This window comes from Neofelis nebulosa, chromosome 3, assembly GCF_028018385.1.
Source record: "Neofelis nebulosa isolate mNeoNeb1 chromosome 3, mNeoNeb1.pri, whole genome shotgun sequence".
Taxonomy (NCBI): domain Eukaryota; kingdom Metazoa; phylum Chordata; class Mammalia; order Carnivora; family Felidae; genus Neofelis; species Neofelis nebulosa.
Window position 1 is genome coordinate 162879281 of NC_080784.1, and position 22982 is coordinate 162902262.

A 22982-nucleotide genomic window follows, 5' to 3' on the forward strand; every position below is an offset into this window, starting at 1 on the left:
CTTTAGGCACACGGAATATTTTCAACCAACACAAAGAGCAATGCAGATTGTGATCTAGCAAGCACAGCACAATTCTCATTCTCCACGGTTAAGCTTTCGTCAGAGACCACGCTACTTTGTTCTGAATCCCTTGGGGAACATCACTGCTTCCTCTTTAGCCTTCACCTAGAAATGCAATGTTTGAGCAAAGGAGGGAGAGGGAAAGTAAAGAGTGTGAGGGGACAGTAGGGACAGTGGGCCTGAGACAGGGATACTGCAGACCGGGAAAGTCTTCTAACAGCCCCTGATATGGTTCAGGGCATACTCATTATTTTACTTAAATGTGCAATGAAATTCCAGAACATTACCCAAATTCCTACACTAACCTAGGTATAAAATGGTATGCTACAGCAAAAAAAACCATTTTTTCCCCCAAATAGTTTGCCATTAAAAATCCACGCCTCTTGTGTGGAAATTAAGACCAAACTGCAATATGCTTTACATTTCCAGTGTAGAAAAAGTTTTGTTCCTGAGTCCTGGTCCTGAGGATGGCAAATCTAAATGATAAATGAAGTAAATATGTCATTTATTTGAGTAGACTGATTAGCTGACTGAAGTGGCATTTGATTGATGAGAGAGAAAATGCCACAGCAGAAATTATTTTAAAAACTTTAGGATGTGCTTTCATATGCATGTATTGAAAGTTCAGATTAGAAAGATCTCGGTTTAACAGCTTTGGTTTACTATTCTAGGGATGAGGGTGGGGAGGACATTCTTAAACTGTGCATTTGATTTCATGTCTGGTTAATGAGGTTCTTTCCCCCACAGCAAGGTACACATTAGTGCCAAACTTTAGTAGCTAGTAGACTAGGACACCTGCACGAAAGCAATCAAGTCAATACTTTGGTCACTAAGCCAGTAAATCTTATGTTGCACAAATGTGCAGTTTTTGCTGTGTTGCTCAGGCTGTAGCATTAGTATTATTTTTCAATTGTTTTTCTTTTAAACCGCGCATTTATTTCCTTTTGGTTTAATCATGAGTATTTTTTAAAACATAAACTAGTGTAAACTTTATTCCTAAAAACTTCAGATTCATTTCATTAAAATAGTTAAACAGTTACTCGGCAAACAATGAATCCAGTTTGGATACCTACATATGAACATGGCTATAGCACTACACAATCTGCAGCAAAGGTCAGTCCATTAATGGAGGCTCTTTACACATAAATATAAAAATATTTTATTTTCAGATGCTTTCACTTTTAAGGTACTTCCTTGAAGGGGATGTCAAAAAAGTATTAAATAAAAGAAGTTTCAAATTTTCTGTTAGGCTATGATTTGAGGGGGAGAGGAGTGGAAACCACTGTTGCTGGTTACATAACTGGAAATATTTGTGGCCACATGTCAAAGTATAAACTATTTCCAACAAAGTCATTTTTCCCTGAATCTGTTGGTGTGAAATTATATATTGTTATTTTCAAAAGCTTTTCTGCTTTTATTGAAATGCAACAGTTACTGAGCACTTATTATATTGCTTATTATGTAGTTCAGTTCATTTGTCCCTAACAAAACCAAAGCCACAGATGGTCTTCTCTCTTCCTTTGTGGATGTATGTGCATGTGTGAAGCTGTTTGTACATTCTTGGTTACTTTGCTTTTGAAGCACTTGGAGAAGCTCATCTACTTCTCAGCAGCTGGTTGGTTTTATAAAGCATCTCGGAAGGCAGACACAGCACTCCCCAGTTTGCCAGAAGTCATTTCTTCTTTGAAGATTCACTTTCTTGAGGGGTATTGCTTTGCTCATTCAGTGAAGACTTTTCGGTGTATAAAGGAAACAGAGTTTCAAACAGTTCTGCAGAAATTATACTTTGGTCCCTAGACATTGTTGTCCTCAGGAACTGAACCTGTCATCTGGTTTGCCTTCTTCGTGACTGGGTTTATGTTAAAACAGAAATGGTAGGAAAGCTTTCCTATGCTTTGGATAGGAGACAAATTTGCTTTTGTAGAATTTGTGACTGAGCAAAGCAGACAGGGCCTGGCTGAAGAAAACATATGTCACCACTAGCCACCAAGTTAAGTTGTGGAATCCAAAGGTGACAGCCATGGAAATGTAGATCATCAGCTCTGCTAAGTAGTTAGGGGAAGAAACGTATTCAAACCAGTCTCCGAAAGGGATTCGGTGGTTACAGTGAATGACCACTCCTGAAACAGAAACAGAAGACTTCCTGAACATATGAAGTTGTGGAAAGAAAGCTTACCACTTCAGTCCCCAGGCAATTTACAAAGACTCTTATTTTAAAAAGAGGATCACTGGGCACCTGGGTGGCTCAGTCGGTTCAGAAACCCACTTCAGCTCAGGTCATGATCTCGCAGTTTGTGGGTTTGAGCCCTGCATTGGGCTTGCTGCTGTCAGAGCAGAGCCTGCTTCAGATTCTCTGTCCCCCTCTCTCTCTGCCCCTCCCCTGCTCATGCTCTCTCTCTCTCAAAAATAAATAAACATTAAAAAAATGAAATGAAATGAAAGAACAAAGAAGATCACAGACCTGTGTGCAAACCCACTTCCCGTCACACTCCCATTGTCAACCTACTACGTATTAAAAAGTTGCACGCGGGGCGCCTGGGTGGCTCAGTCGGTTAAGCGTCTGACTTCGGCTTAGGTCACGATCTCACGGTATGTGAGTTCGAACCCCGCGTCGGGCTCTGTGCTGACTGCTCAGAGCCTGGAGCCTGTTTCAGATTCTGTGTCTCCCTCTCTCTCTGACCCTCCCCCATTCATGCTCTGTCTCTCTCTGTCTCAAAAATAAACGTTTAAAAAAAAAAATTAAAAAAAAAAAAAAGTTGCACGCTTAGGTTGCACTCCCAAATGAAAATAAGCACAAAGCAAACAAAGTCTGTTTCTCCACCAGACTTCCAAGCTAGTAATTAAGAGCTCAGACTGCAGTCAGACTGCAGGAGTTCAAATCCTGACTCCCCCACTTACATGTTGTGTAACTTTAGAAAAGTTGCTTAACATCTTTAGTTTCCTCATTTGTAAAATGAGGATAAGACTCGAACCACCTCAAGAGAGCACCGTAAAGCTATATGTAAAGCACTAAGAACAGGGTCCGGCACAGAATAAGCACTTGGTAAATGATGAATAGCATTATTCCATTTTTAGTACTTCAAAAGCCTATTATAAACTGTACCTGTGGTAAGTCAACACAAGCTAACTAAAAGTCAAGTTTTTTTGCTTTGACGGAATGATACTAACTCAGCAAAGTAATACTAGCACTCACATGCTGGTTAGGCACATATCGTCAGCGCAGGCCCCAAAATGTGGGCACAGAATAGAATCACAGAATATCAGGGCTAGATGGGACCGGGGAGATCTTCTGGCATAACGGTCTCATTTTACAAATGGGAAGATTAAGATTTTGACGAGGTGCCTTGTCAAAAATAAATATTTGATAGGGCCGCCTAGGTGGCTTAGTCAGTTAAGCGTCTGACTTTGGCTCAGGTCATGATCTAGGAGTTTGTGAGTTCGAGCCCCACGTCGGGCTCTGTGCTGACAGCTCAGAGCCCGGAGCCTGCTTCACATTCGGTGACTCCCTCTCTCTCTGCACCTCATGCTGGCACTCTCTCTTTCTCTCTTAAAATAAAAAAACATTAAAAAATGAATATTTGATAGATAAGTCATTAACTAGGGCAGGAAGGAAAAAAATAAAGGAACACAGACAACTAACTTCTGAGGGTTAAAATCCACATGCAGTGCCTCTAAAAGACATCTCACCTGCTTTATTTTTCCTGAGATTGCCGAGAATGACATGGCACTTGTACTGATGGACAGATGACCAGATAAACATCATCATTCCGAGGATATGGAACCACCGGGCTTGCATCAAGAGATTTTTCCCTATCACATAGACTACAGAAAAAAGAGTTACCTTATTGGCCAAAATGCAAAATTTCAGAGGCTCAGGGAATGAAACGATCATACAGTTAGAACACAATTATCCGATTGCTCTGTTCCTCATGACTAGAAAATTATCGTCATGTAATTTACCAAGGACAGAGGGGAGAAGAAAAGGGTATGCTTTCCAGCCCGGGGCAGCTTCAGTGGTCCCTGACAGAGAACTCCACATTGACACATTCTCCTGTTCCCTTTTCAAACGCTTCAAGCACAGAGGTCAGCTCTGCCTCCTACTCCTTTTTTTTTTTTTTTTTTTTTTAAGTTTATTTATTTTGAGAGAGACAGAGAGTGTGTGAGCTTGGGAGGCACAGAGAGACAGGGAGAATCCCAAGCAGGCTCTATGCTGCCAGTGCAGAGCCCAAGGTGGGACTTGAACTCACAAACTGTGACATCATGATCTGAGCCGAAGTCAAGAGCTGGACACCCAACCAACTGAGCCACCCAGGTGCCCAAACTCTTGGTGTCTCATACTCTTGTGTGGTAAGGCCACTGTGCATTTATATTTCTAAGCCTGGTTTTATGTCTTATTTCTTATAGTCTACCGTGAGAACACTTTCTAAAGGAATCCCACCCTGGGCTGCAGCCCTAAGCTATTCAGGGGAGACCCTGAATGCAGAACACAGACTTGACTGGCTCCAGCCAATGAAGAAAATCACTGGAAGTAAAGGCTCAGCATGGGGCTTCTCAAAAGAGGAGAAATGTAAACTGCAAGATGAAAAATCAAACAGTATCCCTCTAATCTCTGATTAGAGAGAACCACGTTAGAGGGATTTAGTTCAGAAGCAGAAACACTCAAAAGTATCATCTTCCTCTTTCTTCTTCAGCTACCAAGAAGACAGGAAGAATTCAGGTCTTCTGGGGGCTGGCATCAGAAAAGCAAATTAAGGACTTCCTTGTGATCAGCAGGAAGCAGGCAAGCTAGTTAGGAACCTGACTGAAGAAACAAAGCTGTCCATTGACTGCGGGAAAGAGCCTGAGGGTCTGGAGCCAGGAGAGAGCCCCTACAGAGCTGACTCAGGTAAGAGAACCAAGGATCGTACTATTCCATATGGGTACCTGAAGACAGGGCTCAGCTGATGACAGCTGGGCTAATGAGAGTCCACCAATATCTACCTGTGTTAATTTCTTTTAAAAACTTGTCCCATATAAACAGTTTACTATAGACTCTTAACGTTTACTAGATTTAGCCATTTAACTAAAAGGTTATCTTTTCAGAAGTTAAAAATAAAATGTGAGGGGCGCCTGGGTGGCGCAGTCGGTTAAGCGTCCGACTTCAGCCAGGTCACGATCTCGCGGTCCGTGAGTTCGAGCCCCGCGTCAGGCTCTGGGCTGATGGCTCGGAGCCTGGAGCCTGTTTCCAATTCTGTGTCTCCCTCTCTCTCTGCCCCTCCCCCATTCATGCTCTGTCTCTCTCTGTCCCAAAAATAAATAAAAAACGTTGAAAAAAAAAAATTAAAAAAAAAAAAATAAAATGTGAAAAATAGTTTTAAATTCAGCTGTAAGAGCAAGTCACTCTAGGATTAAAAACTGAGGCAAGTGTTTGAGAGTTCACATCACTGCCAGAAGACCTGCTCTGAATCCGAGAAAGTACCTATGAGGAAAAAAAATTTCTAAGAGTACGTTGGAATTATAATGTGGGGAAGGGGAGTCAGGTGGAAGGCTGAGGCTCCAATCTGTGTAGTATTTAACTCTTTGTTTATTCATTAATTACTGACTGTCTACTGAGCCTGGCATCTCGCACAAGGCACAAGGCAGTGAATAAGTAAGGTAAAATCCTAGTCCTCATGAATCCACATTCTAGTGGCAAGAGGCAAACAGAAACAAGTAGACAAACCTATAATCAAGACAGGTTCAGGCAGAGATGGCACTCTGGAGAAAATAAAATACAACGTATAATGGAGAGTGGTTGGAGGAAGACCCTCTAGAGTTTAAACATTTTTTTTTTAAGATTTCATTTTTAAGTAATCTCGATGTGGGGCTCAAACTCACAACCCCGAGACCAAGAGTTGCATGCTCCAACTGACTGAGCCAGCCAGCGCCCGACCCTCCAGACTTTGAAGACAAGGAGGTACGAAGGTGTGGGCAGCTTACAGACATTCTTTCCTTTCCCTTTCACAAAAATCCTCTGAGATCAGGATGTGTCTCTAATTACAGATGAAGGTTCTGAGGCTCAGAGTGGCTAAACAAGCCAGAATTCAGATTCAAGCCCCACTGAGTCCTAAGCTCATGCTTATTCCCATCAGACCTTGCAGCTGGCAAATGCCCCAGTGTGTTCCCTCTCAATGAATTCCTGAAACCAGTTCTCGCCACATTGTCCCAAAAGCCTGTATATGACCTCTTGAAAGATTAAGTAGGTGAAAAAGAAGACAGCTTCAGAAATGAGTGTCTGGAAAGTGATTTTTGTGGGTGTCTCAGCAGCCTTTTCTTTCTTTTCTACCGTACAGGAGGGAGGGCAAAAACAGTGGTCCAGCCAGCAGATGAAACTCCAGAAGAGATGTGTAATGCCAATGGAGGCTAACAGACTGAAAGCTAGTGGGTTAGTCACATGCTTCAGAAAGCTCCTTTGGGTGGAAATCCCAGTAATGTTCACCACAGATAATAGTTCACACCTTGATATGGCCTGCACATGAAAGAAAGCCAACGCAGAAAGCTCAGGGGGGAAATGCTGATTTGATTAAATTCAGTGGAATCAGATGGAGAGATGCTAGCTGAGCGGCTGGAGCCAATAAATAATTCATGAATTAAGAAAGATTGTTAATAAATTGTACTCTACAATCATTCCTCAAGCCATAAAGGCCTTGGGTTATACCACAGCAGCACAGAGAGGATTTTCAAGGGGCTACTCTGATACTGAAATCAAACCTGAGGAGAAAGCTTACTGAGTATTCTAAATATCAGACTTTGGTCTCTATTTACAAGGATGGAAAGGGCAGCTTTACGGAACATGGAGAAGTGAACTCAGAACAGTCATGAATAGTCTGCCTTACAGTGTCCAGGCAGATGGATACCAAGGGTCCAGGGTAAAGTTAGCCTAAGCACTAAAAACTAACTTCATTTACCCCAAATGACTTGAGTTCTATGTAGTAAGTATGCACTGTTTTTACAAAAATGATAGTCATAAATGTTTTATCTTCAGCCTCCCTTCCCCCACCAAAATATACTTTACTTCCTCCTCATAAACAAAGACCATGATTTTGCTTCTCTCTTCCTGGCTAGTGGGAGCTCAGAAGTGTTCAGACACAATTCTGATTTACCACAGTACCCTTTTGTCCTCTCCCCTCAAGCTGCCTCACTTGAAGAAAAGCTCTGTTATAACTGGAATCATCCTAAGACCTAAATGACCTAAGCTTAAAATGGCTTTCTACTCCCTCTTCAAATCACAACTATTCTCCAGGAGCCCAGGCCACCCCTTCCTCCTCTGGTTTTCTGAGATTTAATCCTGTACCACCCTTCCCCTTCCACACGTGCACACCAGAGGGACTGAGGCTTTGGTGAGACAACATTCTCTGCTGACCCTTTCTCTTGTTCTTGGGTGTTCCCCTGCTTCCTGTCCGACTCCTGACCACACTCTCTCTTTCCTTCCAGACTAACTCCACATGAGTTCAATGACTTCATTCCCACCAAGGGAGGCCCATGTCCCAATTCTTCACCCTTGCACCTCCTGAACACTTGGCACTTTAATATCTTTACAGGCATTAGTGCTTAGGTAAGTGTCTTTCAGGTTTCAGCAGTTTTGTAACAGTTAATGTATATACCCTTGGGCATGCTGACTTTTTCAACCTACTAGTAGAGTCCAAACTCTTCATATGCAAAGTGAGTTGAGCAGGTCTACTTTCAAACTGCCCTAAAGCTTGGTGGGGCGCTTTGCCTCAAGAGTACCTCATATGCCCAGTGACTCAGCTAACAGACCCCAGGAACCACTCACCATTTCTGCCGTCCATTGGCACTTGGCTCAGCACAGTTAGGCCGATGAGGACGTAGTAGACGAGTCCAAAACAGTACTGCACAACGTGAATCACAGCATTGGAGAAGACACTGACATAGAAGCACTCGAAGAGCCTTCTCAGGCTGTGGAGCCACAGAAATACTAACACTAAGAATGCAGACAGCGCCAGCTCACTCCCTAGAATTCAGAATGCAACACGTTAGCATCTTTCTTTCCAGGACTAATCCAAAGTTGGATTTTTTCCTACTGTTCAACACAGTATTAAGTAAGATTAGAGCTAGGAGAGGGCCCTAAAAATCATCTGGTCTAATACTTTTTTTTTTTTAAGTCATGAGGAAGTGGGCCAAGCAAAGCTAAGGAATTTGGCTAGTGACAAACTCAGGTCTCTTGACTCTCCGTCATGTGAAAGCCTTCTAGGTTACATGTATGTCACTGTGAAGGAGTCCGTGCACTCAGAACCTGAGGACTGTGGATCTCCGGTCCCTGGCACGACCAGCCAGATGAAGACAGTCCGGAAGAGTGCCCACATGACTTCTAACAATCCCAGCTGGTGGGATCCCTGAGTAAGGGGAGACAAGAGACCAAGGCACCTGGAGAGGCAGAAAAGGGGACAGGAACAGAGATGGGGGAATTATGCATTTCTTTCCAGATTAAAAAAAAAAAAAAAGAAAATTATACTTTTAGCAGACTCTGACCCTTAAGATCTATCTTCCTACCTGCCTCTCACCCCTCTGTCAAAAGAACTGGGAAGAAATACTGGTTTTCAAGTGGCATAACACCTAGACTTTTTAAAATGAATGTCATACGTGCACACACGCACACACAAAGGAAGAGATGAAGTTTTAATGGCTAATGTGGGATTTGCTGAGGTATCCTCTGCTCCCAAAGGGGATCTGCATAGGTCTTCCCTTTCAGTTGCCATCTTTTGCAATGAGTTCCTCTGGTTATACAGAAAAGGATTGTTCCTACCAAGCCAGTGGTTTGGCTGCTGGAACAAAGGACAGAGGGAACGAGAGAACGATTTGTTTCTAATTCTGTCCCTCAGCCTCCGCCTGACATTAACTGAAACCACCATATGGTTTTCACCTTCAATTCCTTTAAAAATCCTCCAATTTTTGAAATCGGTCTAGGTATCCTTTACCAGAAGTAAAGTGAGGTGAATTTAAGGGCTCTTTTGTAATCATCTGGTCAACAACTATTTACAGTCAATGTTATTATATAAGTAAAACTTACAGTATAACAAACATTTTTTTAACTGGTGATCAAAAAGTAATTTCCTGTCATATTTCTGGGGTTCTGAGACATGATTTTGGTTCAGCGAAACAAATGATAAATGTTTTGAGGCAAACCCGAGGGATCCTAAGAACTTTTCCACTGAATTGTAAAGACTTTCGTATATATTAATCAGTAGTACTAAAAATATCAGAGGGAGAACGGTCTGTCCTGCACACAGCACAGCCCTTGCTGGGAAGTCAGGGACGAAGAGCTAACTCTGGGGCTGCCATGATCTCAGTGAAGGATGGGGGGACACCCCCTTGGCCACCTGCCTATAAACCACTCACACTTTTTTTTTGCCCTCACCCTCCACTTCCCAGGCCCACAGAGAAGCCTGAGGGTGGCTGTGAAATACTGAGAACAGCTCCCTACAGGCAGGAAAGGCGGGGACAGGACGAAATGGTTGTAACTAGCCAGGGGAGTCATACCTTGGAACTGGGCAGCCCCGAGAATTCTGAGCAAACCATGCAGCCAGTATGGAAAAGGCACTCCCAGGAACAGAGACTGAGTAAGGTGCCAAAGCAGGAAGCCATTCCACAGCACTGAGATGATATAGAAGTGAGAAAAATACCTGCAAGGTTAAACCAGTTAGGCAATAATCAGAGTAGATCCACTTTAAAGCATTATGCAGGAGTACTATTTTTAGGTTCCCTAACCTCTTTCCCCCATTCCCAAGGTATAGTTTTGTTGTTTTAATAGAACCTGAATCCTGCAGGCATTCAGATTTTTTAAAAATCTCCTTTCAAATGATGGGACCGGTTAACTCATAGAACAAAGAGGCTTCCTGAGGTAAGAACATGATTGACCTCGTTAAACTTAGACAGATGGTCAATTAGCAATCTCTCTTATCTCTGGGTTAGGGGATGGCTCAAGTTCCAACACAGGGGGTGCCAGACCCCGGCAAAGAGAACCTAGATTGTGCCAACAGAAGCCAAACGTGAAAGGTTTCTAAATCCCGAGCAATGTTGCTGCAATAGCCATACAACTCTTACACAAGATTTGCAAAACCACAAGCTCTCAGGGCTGGCCAGAAATCTTAAAGGTCCTCTGATTCAGTGTTTTCCTAAATTTCCTAAATTGTGTTGGCCTAACTTTTATACTAACATGACAGATATTAACTCATAAAACTAGGTATAGACTCCTGATGGTTACAGCTCTCCTAAAGTACAGTGCCTGTTTTGCAATCAACTGCAACTTCACAAACAAAATACAAATAAAACCAGGACCAATAAAAATTGAAATTAGCAATGTTACTTCAATGTGAAAGATGGTGTTGGTTTACTGAAACCGTCTAAGGGCACAAAGGTCTAACCTTCTTTTGAGGTCCCTTGACCTATACTTCTATTTTTCTCTATTTAAATGAATTCAAAATATTTCTGACTCTGAAAGGTGTCTTCCCTGGTCTTTAATGCACCACTTACATACTGAGCCCCCTCCTTCTGGTCTCATTAGCCTGTGACAAGGTAAATAAACCTGGAGTCAGAGGATTAGATGGAATTCAGCAACTCTTCTTCCAGATGATCCAGAACATAGCCCCCCAGACTATGCCCACAACCCAGCCTGACACCGATCTAATCTGATCACTCCATAGCAACCCACTTAATTCTCCTAACTACTGTTACAAATTCTATCACCAAATCTGCCCTTGCTGAGCTATCCTGTTCTGATCTTCTATCCCAGTTCTGATCTTCTCTGGGCTCAAAAGCCTAGTTTCATCAAAAGTTCATCAGTGTCACTTCCAATACCCCACCCCCCCACCCAGCCACTGGCTTTTGGTTGCCTTCCAGGGTCTCTAAGACATGCTTCCTAGAACTGAGTGCAGGTATGGTCTGAGCTACAAGAGCAGAGCAGAATGTCAGCAGAGCCCTGCTTTGCAGCCTTCCTCGGAATGGCTAGCTTCTGAAAAGCATCTTCTGGGCCAGCCACTTTACCTACTTCATTTTTCCACAGACATTTATTGAGAACTTAGAACACTGCCAGGCAATGAATGTTCTAGGACCCAGGAACTCAGCAGGAAGCAAATAGACTGGGTCCCTGCCTTGATTATCTTTCAGCATATGATCAACAAATGAACCTATAGATATCTAGCATAATCTTGGGGTAGGAGACAGAGAGGGTGCAGAGGGGAGGCCATTCTGCACAGGTGGTCAAGGATGGCCTCTCTGGAAGTGACATCTGGCTAGAATGAACAACCCCAGTGAACTTCCAGGGCAAAGAATTTTCTAGGCAGAGAAATGACAAACACAAAGGCCCTGAGGAACAATAAAGGACACCTGTGTGGAGAAGGATCGGTGGTGAGGTGGGAGAAGCATATGCTATAGGGTCTCATAAGGACATGGGCTTTTATTGACGGTGATGGGAAGCCATTTGAGCAGAGTGACCTAAATAACTTATGTTTTAAAAATTTCTCTGGCTGATGGAAAAGTTCTGGAGACTAATAGCGGTGATAGCTGCACAACAATGAGCATGTATTTAAAATCACTGAACTGTACACCTGAAAAGGGCTAAAATGTTAAGTGTTTTGTCATGTCTATTTTAACACACACCCACACGCACACACACACACAGGGCATCGCTTATTCTTTTTACTCTTTTTAAATTAAAAAAAAAAATCCCTTTGGTAAGCAGGTGGAAACAATCCTGTAAAGTTTATATGGTTATCTTCATGTGGTGGATGAGTAAATGCAGGCTAAGATGTTAGGTTACTTATTCAAGGTCACACAGTAAGGGGCAGCATTTAGCTCCAGAAGCTCTGATGACTGGAGTTAAAATCACACCACTGCACTTCTAATTCGTGCAACCTAGACCTGCCTGAACTTGCTTTTAGGTCCCTATATCACATGTACCAATTTATACCAAGCCTGCAGTCAACCAATCACTCAAATGCGTTTATAATTGGTTTATGAGCTGCTAAGCCATATCTTGCTACGCCCTGCTTGTGCTGTGATGTTTCTGATTCACAGGCAGACTGCCGTTCTTATTCCTGCATTTTGTACCTTCTATCTCCTGTTTTGCTTGCCTGATTACCCTCTATGAGAAACATCTTCTACTCGATAAATCTCGATTTGTATAAAGATGCAGCTTTAGCCTCAAACGATAGATCTAAAAACTCTACTCTTTGTTTTTAGACATTCTCCCTCTTTTTCCTCCCTTGGCAATTTGCTTAATTGTAGCACTGTTTTCCAAACCCTCGGGAACAGGGATAAGGTGATCCTTATGGACTCGGCACCAAGGAAGCACCCCTTTAACAACTATTTCAGTGCTTATTATAAGCCAGGGACTGCTCTAGGTTCTGGGATTACAGCAATGAACACAATAGATAATTCCAGTCCTCATGGCACTTACACTCACACACAAAAATAAATTTTATAGCATGCCAGCAGGTGATAACTGTTACTGAGAAAACTAAAGCCAGAAAGAAAAGAAGGACTATCTGGGATGGCAGAAATACTTTTAAACAGGGTAGATAGGGCACACCTCATTGAGAAGGTAACATTTGAGTAGAATTCTAGGAAGTGAGGACATAAACAGTATGACTGTGTGGGGAAAAAGTTTTCTAGGTATAGATAACAGGCACTGCAAAGGCCCTGAGGTGGAAAAGAGAGGCCCACAAAACTGGAGTGGGACTACACGGGGCGGAGGCGGGGGTGGGGGGGTGGGGGCTAACCACAGGACACAATGAGGTGGTAGGAACAAACTATATATGGCCTTGGGCTCTTCTTGTGAGTGAATTAGAAGCCACTGGATGGTTTGGAGGGGGGAGGGGGGCAGGATCTAATAATACATATTTACTGATTGCTGGAACTGACCCAAAGCCCAATTAGGGGAGTTATAGGGTTAACTAAGGAAGTGAACTAATGCTTAGCAAACATTGACAAGGTAATCTGTCAATCTGACAAGGTGACTGGCCCTGGGATAAGTGCTTTAATATCACCACCTATATGACAAGGGGGTGCTGTTATGCTAACATCTAATCCATACACAATGCCACGCCTGCTTCTCCATCCTAAAGCCATCAATGGCTTTCCATACACTCAGAATAAAATCTAATTTCCTCCCTGGCCCTGGTGAGCCAGCCCTGCCTCCTGCAATGAACTCGTCTCCTGCTCCAATGCTCCCTGACCATCCTCTCCAGTGTTGTCACTGCCATGGCCACCCAATTTTGCTCATGATCAAATAATCCTGCTGGATTTCCTCTGAAGCACTTATTACCATCCGAAATTATCTCGCTTGTTTTGTAAGATTTGTTTACATACCTACTGTACGTATCTATCTTACAAGAACTAAAAAGCTCCTGACACATAAGTACTCTATGAACACCAGTTAAATAAATGAATGAAAGAGAAGGTATCTTATCCAAAATTATTCTTGGAGTGAGCAGTTAATCAATGAACCAATTAAACCTAAACCCTCTTTTTCTTAAAATTCATTCAAAACATAGTCATCAAGGACACTACTTGTCAGGCATTGTACCAGGGATATGGTAACAAAAAAGACAAATGTAAACTTATGGCAAATTTACAGTCTAGAGGAGGGGTTCTTAACATTTTTCTTCCATGGACTCCTTTGGCAGTCTGGTAAAGGCTACTGGCTACTTCTCAAAATGTTGCTTCAATCACAAAATACATAGGGATTACCAAGGAAACCAATTATATTGAAATATAGGTAACACAACTACTAAACAAAATTTGTGATAATAGTAACATATGTACTTTTCGTAATTAATGTATAAAATAACAATATCTATGGGGCGCCTGGGTGGCGCAGTCGGTTAAGCGGCCGACTTCAGCCAGGTCACGATCTCGCGTCTGTGAGTTCGAGCCCCGCGTCGGGCTCTGTGCTGACAGCTCGGAGCCTGGAGCCTGTTTCCAATTCTGTGTCTCCCTCTCTCTCTGCCCCTCCCCCGTTCATGCTCTGTGTCTCTCTGTCCCAAAAATAAATAAAAAACATTGAAAAAAAAAAATTAAAAAAAAAAAATAAAATAACAATATCTAGTGATTCATTCTTATAGTGATGAAAATAATATTTTGAGATCTCAAAAATTGTGTGTGTGTGTATATATATATATATATATATATATACACACACCTGTCACAATATTGCAAGTACTACTAATTCTACTGTGGCTTGTTGATTACATTCATCTTTAAGGAAATGCTAAATTTCAGCTAGAGGTTACAGAAATAAAGATGTAATTTTTTCTAATCCAAGTCTGCCCTGAATTTCTGCCCACAGGTCTCCTGGACCTCTGGCCAGGATTGCTGAACCCCAGGGGGAAAGTCTGGATGATTCTCTCTGCCTCCAGAACTCAATTCAACTGCAACGCTTTGATACCATTTTGAAATTTTAGAAGAAGTACTTCCATATACACTATACAAGTCAAGAGCACTGTGATTCATGTTGGAGTCACCTATTTATTCAGGCTTTCTGGGAAATCAATAATCTATGAACCAAAAGGAAAACGAGAAAAGCACCATCACTTTAGGGAAAAACAACCCTATCCAACAGCAGTGATGGAATCAAACATGCCATGAACTGATTTAAGGTTTTATTCTGGCCTCCTTTGGAAAAAATAACCCCGAACAAAATTACCTAAGCACTATTTAAAAAAAAAAAATTCTTTAACATATATTTATTTTTGAGAGACAGAGAGAGTCAGCAGGGGAGGGACAGATAGAGACGGTGACACAGAATGTGAAGCAGGCTCCAGCCTCTGAGCTGTCATCACAGAGCCTGATGCGGGGCTTGAACATGACTTGAGCCCAAGTCGGGTGCTTAACTGACTGAGCCACCCAGGCACCCTTCCTAAGCACTATTTTAGATGCAGAAAGGTGATTTATAGCTGTCTCTTCCTTGGTGTAAAAATTACAGGTTTATTTTCACTTTTAAGAATATTTAAACTTTGCATAAGGAAATATATTTAAATAAAGTATCTAGACTTATTTGTCTTTCCTTACTGGCCTGGACTTCAACACTAAAGAAATGCTGGTCTAACTTTAGAGAACAAAACATCATGGAGGTTCTACTCTAGAATTCTGGAAGAAGAAAAAGGTGTAAACTAAGGGAGAGATTACAAACCCAAAGAGTAGTAATGAACAAAGGAAAGGTACCAAGTTTGTTTCTTAGCTGTCATATGAGGACATGCTTGAGCACTAACAGCTAGGGTATAGGAGCCAGAGAAACAGGTGAGTGCAAGGAATGATTTGAAATGTGGTGTCCTTTACATCTAGGGACACTAATGCCTTTTTCAAAATTCACAGCACAAATTGTTAGAATTCACAGTAAGAAATAACGTTTTTCTTCACTTTATAACATTAAAAAAATGACAGCCTGGGAATGCCATTGCTAGTAAGTAGAAAAGAATGTACTGCAATCAAACTTGATTAAAAATAGGATGACGGGGGGGGGGGTGCCTTGGGTGGCTCAGTTCGTTGAGTGTGGGACTCCTGGTTTCGGCTCAGGTCATGATCTCATGCTGGTGAGATCTTTGCCCCTATTTCCACCTCCTGCTCTCTTTCTCAAAAAAAAAAAAAAAAAAAGATAGGTAATTTTGACTTAAAAAGAGCCCCTAATAAATACGAAGTTTGACTAATGTGTCCTAAATACTCCTACCTCTTCCCAGAACCTCATTCCCTTTACTCGTCCTCTAAATGAACTGGTTTTTCCTTCTCAGTGTTAACACCTGATGAATCCTTCTCCAAAAGACAAAAGTAGGGGATTATCCATGTTTCAGAAACCAAGTTACACTTAGTCCTATTGTTGTCTGTGGACCTGGGACACTGCCAATGAGAGGTTCAAATGATTAAACCAGGAGTTTTAATACGTTAGAAACCTTATCACGTTCCTCCACATAACTTCCGAAATATCAACTTAAGATGCACCTTAAAGACAGAAAAGCCACTGCTATTTTCCGAAGCGTTTGGCTGACTCTTCCCAGCTATGTTCTGAATTCAGAGTAAAAAAACCAAACAACACCCTCCCACCCGCCCAACAAATGCAAATTATAACAAGTCTTTACAATTTCTGAAAGAATTCTATGTAAGCCCTAACGATTTCATCTTTCTTGGTTATAAAATCGGTTGAAAGTCAAATAAAGCTTCGGGATCGGGCTTGCTGAAAATGTGCACTCTTGGGCCACATTCTTCCCCAGGGGCACCCGCCAAGATGCCAGGTAGGAGGGTCGGTGCAGCCAAAGGAGGCGGCGCCCTTGTGGTGACCAGCGTCTGGCCCCTTGTCCTGACTTTGAGGGTCAGACAGACAAACGGGGGAAACAGGCGTGAAGGGGGCTGGCCTGCCTTCGAGTCCACAAGAGAGTTCCGGTGACCTCAAGTTAGATTATAAACCCCTAGAGTGCAGGCGAGGGGGAGAAAGGAGAATTTGGGGCCAAAAGGATTTAACCTGCCGCCTGTGCACCTGGGGGCACAGCCAAAGACCAGGCCTACATCGGAAGCGCTGCCATTTCCCCCCAGGGAAAGACTCGTGCGGCTCCAAGCTCACATTGCCGCGCGGCTCACCATCTTTGCTGTCCACCGGCCCTCGGGGCATTCTGCCACCTTGGGCCACAACGCGGAGGCGGCAGTGCCTGGCAGCCCAGCCGGGGCAGCGCTGCGCCCGGCATCAAGGCCTTCCTGGCCTGGTCAGCGCCGGCCCCGCGTCCGCCTCTGCTGCCCCCTGCCGGCTGCCCGAGCCGGGCGCTCCGGGCTCCCCGCGCCTCGATATCCCGGGCTCAGCCGGGGCGCGGTTACCTCTTGGGGACATCAAAGACCCGGCAGGCGGCCGAGCGCGACGGCCCCTCACGCTTGGTTTTCCCATAGCGGATCAGGTCCTGGAAGAGCGCGCAGCCGGGGACCAGGCCGGCCGGCACGAGCTGCAGCACCAGGGTCAGCAGGAAGGCGGTGGTCAGCGCGAGCCACAGAGCGCGCAGCGGGTTCAGCGCCGAGAGCTCGACCCCCGCCCAGGGAGCCATAGCCCGAGCGCCGGGCTTCCCGGCTCCCAGGGCCCGAACCGCCCGCCCGCGCCCCAGCGGCCGCTCCCGCGCTGCGTGCCTGTCTCAGCTAGGCGGGACGTCGGTGACGCAGCGCGGGGCGGGGCCGTGCGCCCAGGACTCGCCCCTGGGGCGGGGTCACGCTGGCCCTCCTGAGTAGTCCTCAGTCCCTAATTGGACTTAAGTAAGCCCAAAGTATGATTCAACATCATTCAAAGAATTGCAAGCCTGCACTGCTGCATTATTTTCAATGAAAAATGGAAACAATCCTGAGTGGCCCAGTTTAGAATATTTAAATTATTGTACAATACACATTTGTAATAGCATGCAGACATTGCCATGCTAATGATGCAGACTGTGGAAACACGGAACGCCAGGTTCTGATGACTGAAACTAGGTTAAGTGATAAAAAGCTGACTGTAAAATACATAGCTGTGATTGCAAACAACCATACTAATACAAATGTGTGTATGTATTGATGAAGAAGGTAGGTCATACACAAAAACGAATAGTTGTATTAGGATGTTGGGAATGTGTATAATTTAAACCAGTAAAGTAGAAAATCATCAAGACGATTGCAAATAACCCAAAAGTGAAAGTGGTAAAAATTGTATTTAAAAAGCAGCATTCCTTTCCCTAGAGTTCCACTCCCTAGAGGTGGTTTTTAACTCTATGTAATGACAGTGCTATGAATTGACGCATTAAACATTTAAAATTTTGATTTGATCAATTTAAATCAATAAATTCAATAAATTTAAATATTGATTTTCAGTTACAATAAATCAAAGTTTAACTCTTTTAGGCAATTTTTAAATTAAGTTTATTTATTTATTTTGAGTGGGGAAGGGGCAGAGAGAAGGCGAGACAGAATCCCAAGCCGACTCCGCACCATCAGCGCAGATCACTAACCATGAGATCATGACCTGAGCGGAGATCAAGAGTTGGACGCTTGCCTTTGGCTCAGGTCATGATCTTGAGGTCTGTGCGTTTGAGCTCCACATCGGGCTCTGTGCTGACAGCTCAGAGTCTGGAGCCTGCTTTAGATTCTGTGTCTCCCTCTCTTTTTGCCCCTCCCCCACTCAGGCCCGGTCTCTCTCAAAAATAAAAAAAACATTAAGAAGACAGAAAAGAGTCGGATGCTTAAACCACTGTGCCACCCAGGTGCCCCTCTTCAAGGCAATTTTTTAAAAGCCTTTAAAATGTCAATTTCCAAAAAAAAATATTGTATGTCTATTATATGACAAGCACCATTTTGGACAGTGAGGTTTACTGGACAATGCTACTGCCTTTTTGGAGTTTACATTCTTTTTTTTCTTTAAGTATGTATGTATGTATGTATGTATGTATGTATTTAGAGAAAGAGAGAGGGTGTGTGTGTATGTGTGCATGCCAGCATGGGAGGGACAGAGAGAGGGAGAGAGAGAATCCCAAGCAGGCTCCACGCTGTCAGCACAGAGCTGGACCCAGGGCTTGATCACAAACCCTGAGATCATTATCTGAGCTGAAATCAAGAGTCAGTCACTTAACTGACAGAGCCACCTGGGTGCCCCAGGAGCTTACATTCTTGAGATTGGGTAGCAGGTGAAGGGTGAGTGAGGGGAGAGGTAGCTGGCTTATCACTCTTCCCCCAATGAGATACCCTACATGTGTGTTGAATAAATATCAGGGAACCTGGTGGTTAGGTTAATGTGACTTCAGCAGTCCAAAGGATTGTTAGAGTTTTCTTTCTTTGTGTGAGAACTCATAAACTTTTCCAGTGTGTTGAGAACCATGTGATAAAGGATGGTCAAATTGGCCTTCTAGCTGGCACAATGAGGCCTTTTTGTATGACTCAGGATCCCTTCTGTAGGAGTCATCCCTTCATTTTTCTTCGTTGTTCTTGGGTTAACCCCACACAAATGCAGCTGGCCTTTCTAAGACATTTTTCCAGACAAGCTACTTGCAGTGACCAAATTGCCTGGGTGAGGGAGGTTTTCTTGTAGTTATTTGACCTGGGGAAAGATTGCAAAACAAGATGTGTGTGTGTGTGTGTGTGTGTGTGTGTGTGTGTGTGTGTAATGAAATAGGAAAGATTGAGGCTAGAGAAAAAAGTTTTCTCTCTTTTTTTGGTTCAGATTTTGATCAGAGTGCACAGCTCATATTCAGACAAACCCCCTGTAGAGGGCAGTGGCTGAACAGGAAGTTATAAGTCAAACCCTACTGAGAGCATTTGTATATGTTTAAATTCTTCCTGGAGCGAATTATTTCAGAAGTGGAAAACCAGGCTAAAGTCTGTTAGAGAGATCATCACCAATAAGTATAAGTCAGTTTTCATCTTTCTTCGTTTAATTACCAGCACTATATGACCAACAAATCTCTGGCATTGCCTGTAGTAAATGGCAATGCCATTCTTCTAGTAGTTCAAGCAAAAAAACCTTGAACTAAACCTTGAGTCCTCTCTTTTTCTCACAGCCTAAATACAATCTGTCAGCAAATCCTGTTGGCTGTACCTTCAAAGTATGAAACCTAAATTCAATCAATTCAGTGAAACCTTTGGAGTCAGTGCTTTACTAAAGACCCTAGCCTGCTCTGTAAATAAGAAAAAGAAAGGAAAGTTCTAAGGACTGAAAAGTAAGAAACACACTATCATTATTTGAAGATAATCAGAAACTCCAATAGAGTCTACAGATAAGATATTAGAACTAATAGGAAAGTTTGGTAAGGTTGCTGGATACAAAAATCGATTTATAAATACTGATCATTTTATTTCCCAGCAGACACAGAAATGTTTTTAAGGTACAATTTTCAATGGCATAACATATTTCATGTTTAGGACTAAATTTCATAAAAGATATGTAAGTCTTTTTCAAAGAAAATAATAAAGTCCTACTGGTATTAAAAAAAGATATATCTAAAAGGAGAGCTATACTAAGCTCACAGATTGGTTAGGATGACAATTGTCCCCAAATGGATTTATGGAATAAATATAATCCTGATTAAATCCCAACTTTTTATGGAACTTAACAAGCTGATTCTAAAATTTATATGGAAGTAGAAAGGGCTAAAGATGGCCAAGGCACTCTTGAAGGTGAAGGAGGAGGTCGGAGGGTTCATTCTATGAGACATCGAGACTGACACAGAGCTGTAGTAATGATATCAGTGTGGTATGGAAGTAGGGATAGACAGCAGACAGTGGAGCATAATGGAGAACCCAGAAACAGATCCCCATGTATACAAACACTTGACATATGATTGAGGTTGCGTGATACATCAGTGAGGAAAGGTTGAACTTCATAATAAATGAGGCTAGGACAAATGAGTAAGTCCCAGGAGATGGACATGGGTGGTGATAGAGAAGAGAGAGAGAGAGAAAAGAAATGGGACCCCTTCCTGACTCCATTAGTGAAAAATCAATTTCAGGTGGATTAAAGACCTAATGTGAAAGGCAAAAGTAAATCTTTTAGAATGTAGAATAGGAAACTACCTGATCCCACGTTAGGGAAGTTGTGTTTTTGTTTGTTTGTTTGTTTTTTCAAGATATAAAAAACAACCAGAAGAAAATATCAGTGGGTGCCTGGGTGGCTCAGACAGTTAAGTGACCGACTTTTGATTTCAGCTCAGGTCATGATCCCACAGCTGTGGGTTTGAGCCCTGCATCAAGCTCTGCACTGACAGTGTGGAGGCTGCTTGGGATTCTCTCTCCCTCTCTCTCTGTCCCTCCTTCGCACGTATAGCACATGTGCTATATATAAATAAATAAACTTAAAGAAAATATCAATACATTTTGCAACATTAAAATTAAAACCTTATCTTCCTCAAAAGACACCATAGAGTGAAATACAAGGCACAGAATAGGGAAAGGTATTTGCTATACATATAACCAATAAAGGATTAGTATCCTCACATTCATAAATTAAAAAAAAAACAAAAACACAGACAACCTAATAGAAAAACGGGCAAAAGACTTGAGCAGGCACTTCCCCAAAGATATTCAGATAACCCAAAACATACAAAAATGTGACCAATCAGGGAATTGAAAATTAAACTAAAATGGAATGTAACATTCCATCAGAATAGCTAACATTAAAACAACTGAGACACTGAGTGTTAAAGTTCTGGAACAACCAGAATCATCAAACAGTGCTGAAGCAGGATAAGTTGCTACCACTTTGGAAAACAGGTTGGCATTATCTGGTAAAGTTGAAGATACCAGATGCTATGACTTAGCAGTTCCACTCTTGGATGTATATTAGAGCAATGCACATGCACGTCCTCCAGGAGATACAGACAATGATATTCAAAGGATAGTTCAAAACTGGAAACAGCCCAAATATCTATCAACAGTAGAATAGATAAATACAGTGAGCCATGTTCAGACACTCCAATGTTCTTAAGTGATTGCAAGGAACATACACAGCTCCATGCAGTATGGATGAATCTTACAAACATAATGTTGGGTGAGAAAAGGCAAGACACAAAAGTACACACTGTATAATCCTACCTATATAAAGTTTAAAAACAGGAAAGAAAAGCAAAGAAATGATCATTTGCAGGTCACTTGCAAGGGAGAGAAGTTTGTGTTTGGTAAGGAATTATATATGAGAGACTTCTGGTGTCCTGGCAGTGTTCTATTTATTGCCCTGCATGGTAGCTACCTAGGTGTTTACTTTATAATTTTTGATATGCTGTATATTTGTGTTTTATGTACTTTTATGTATTTTTTATTGCATTTAACAATAAAAAATGTTAGAAAAGTATATTCTTAATCTGACCACGTCTTACCAAGTTATTCCTTCTACCCCGGTCCAGCCACTTTTCCCCCTCTACTCTATTATTGTAATTATTATAATAGCCTCCTAACTAGTGTCCTGCTTCTAACCCTTGTTTCCCTTACAATCTAGTCTCAACACAGTAGAGTAATTTTTTTAAAATGTAAGTAAATCATGTCATTCCTTTGCTCAAAACTCTCTACCTGTCTACTTTTGACATGTTTGCTTTATATCCAGTTTCCTGGGCACTGGTTCTGTCTTTTTATTCAGTTGTCTTTCTCAACTGAGAAAATAACATAAAAAATTGGTCTAAGCCTTTGATACTTCTGCCTGGCACAAGCAAAATGCCAGACCACTTGGAAAAGATTGTCAGAGAAAAAGAAGTCACACTAAAGAGGAGTGCCTGAAAAGGTATCGACCTCATATGGAATCAGTTTACCATGAGTGACAAAAATCAGGAATATAGAACTCTAAGAGACTGAGATAACTAACATCACCATCTGAAAGGAATAAAATAAGTACGTTCAAAATGATCAAAGACACAATGGAAGGAATCAAACCCCCGGAAATAATGCACTATTGGAAAAGACCAAGCAAGCTTTATAAAACCAAATAGAATTTCTAGAAAAGGTAAAAAGTGATTGAATAGCCTTTTAGAGAGAGCTGAAAAGAGACTATGAACCTCAATCTATGGTAGATACTCCGAAAGCAGTGAAAATTGATAGAGATGGAAAATGGAAGAAGATAAGAACAAGGAGGAAGTGGGCCAGCATATAGTCAATAGGATGCCAGAAGGAAGGAACAGAGAAAATTCAGAGAAGATAAAGTTTGAAAATGCAGCAGTTGAGAATTTTTCCAATTTGGTTAAAATTGTGAATCTTCAAGTCTAAGGAACATAATGAAACTTGGGCAGAATGAATAAAAATAGACATCTAGACACGGAAGTAAAAATGAAAATCAGAGACAAAACACACACACCAAGCCTTAAATGCAATGAGAGAAGAAAGACAAATTACTTAGAGGACTAATAATTAGACTAAAAACAGTAATAATGTAATTCAGAAGTCAATGGGATTGTGTTTTAAAATATTCAAGCAAAGTA

General features: G+C 42.1%; 1 protein-coding gene across 2 annotated transcripts; it reads right to left on the reverse strand.

Moving 5' to 3' along the window:
* Positions 1 to 1195: 1195 nt before the first annotated feature.
* SRD5A3 (steroid 5 alpha-reductase 3) lies at positions 1196 to 17203 on the reverse strand. Of its 2 annotated transcripts, XM_058722548.1 has the most exons (5): positions 16894 to 17203; positions 9577 to 9719; positions 7853 to 8050; positions 3748 to 3882; positions 1196 to 2180 (listed from the first exon to the last, which is right to left on the reverse strand). In XM_058722548.1, the coding sequence occupies exons 1-5, from the start codon at positions 17112 to 17114 to the stop codon at positions 1921 to 1923; spliced, it is 957 nt and encodes a 318-aa protein (XP_058578531.1). In that variant the 5' UTR covers positions 17115 to 17203; the 3' UTR covers positions 1196 to 1920. The 2 variants fall into 2 exon arrangements, with proteins under 2 accessions (XP_058578531.1, XP_058578532.1); XM_058722549.1 differs by lacking the exon at positions 3748 to 3882.
* Between the last annotated feature and the right edge of the window lie 5779 nt (positions 17204 to 22982).

Excerpts from the sequence above, each read along its gene's own strand:
- SRD5A3 (XM_058722548.1), bottom strand. The coding sequence starts at position 17,114 with ATGGCTCCCTGGGCGGGGGTCGAGCTCTCGGCGCTGAACCCGCTGCGC. Across the intron at positions 8,051-9,576 it reads CGGGGCTGCCCAGTTCCAAG|GGAGTGAGCTGGCGCTGTCT; the intron begins GTATGACTCCCC and ends TCTGAATTCTAG. Across the intron at positions 2,181-3,747 it reads TCTCAGGAAAAATAAAGCAG|GAGTGGTCATTCACTGTAAC; the intron begins GTGAGATGTCTT and ends TTTCTGTTTCAG.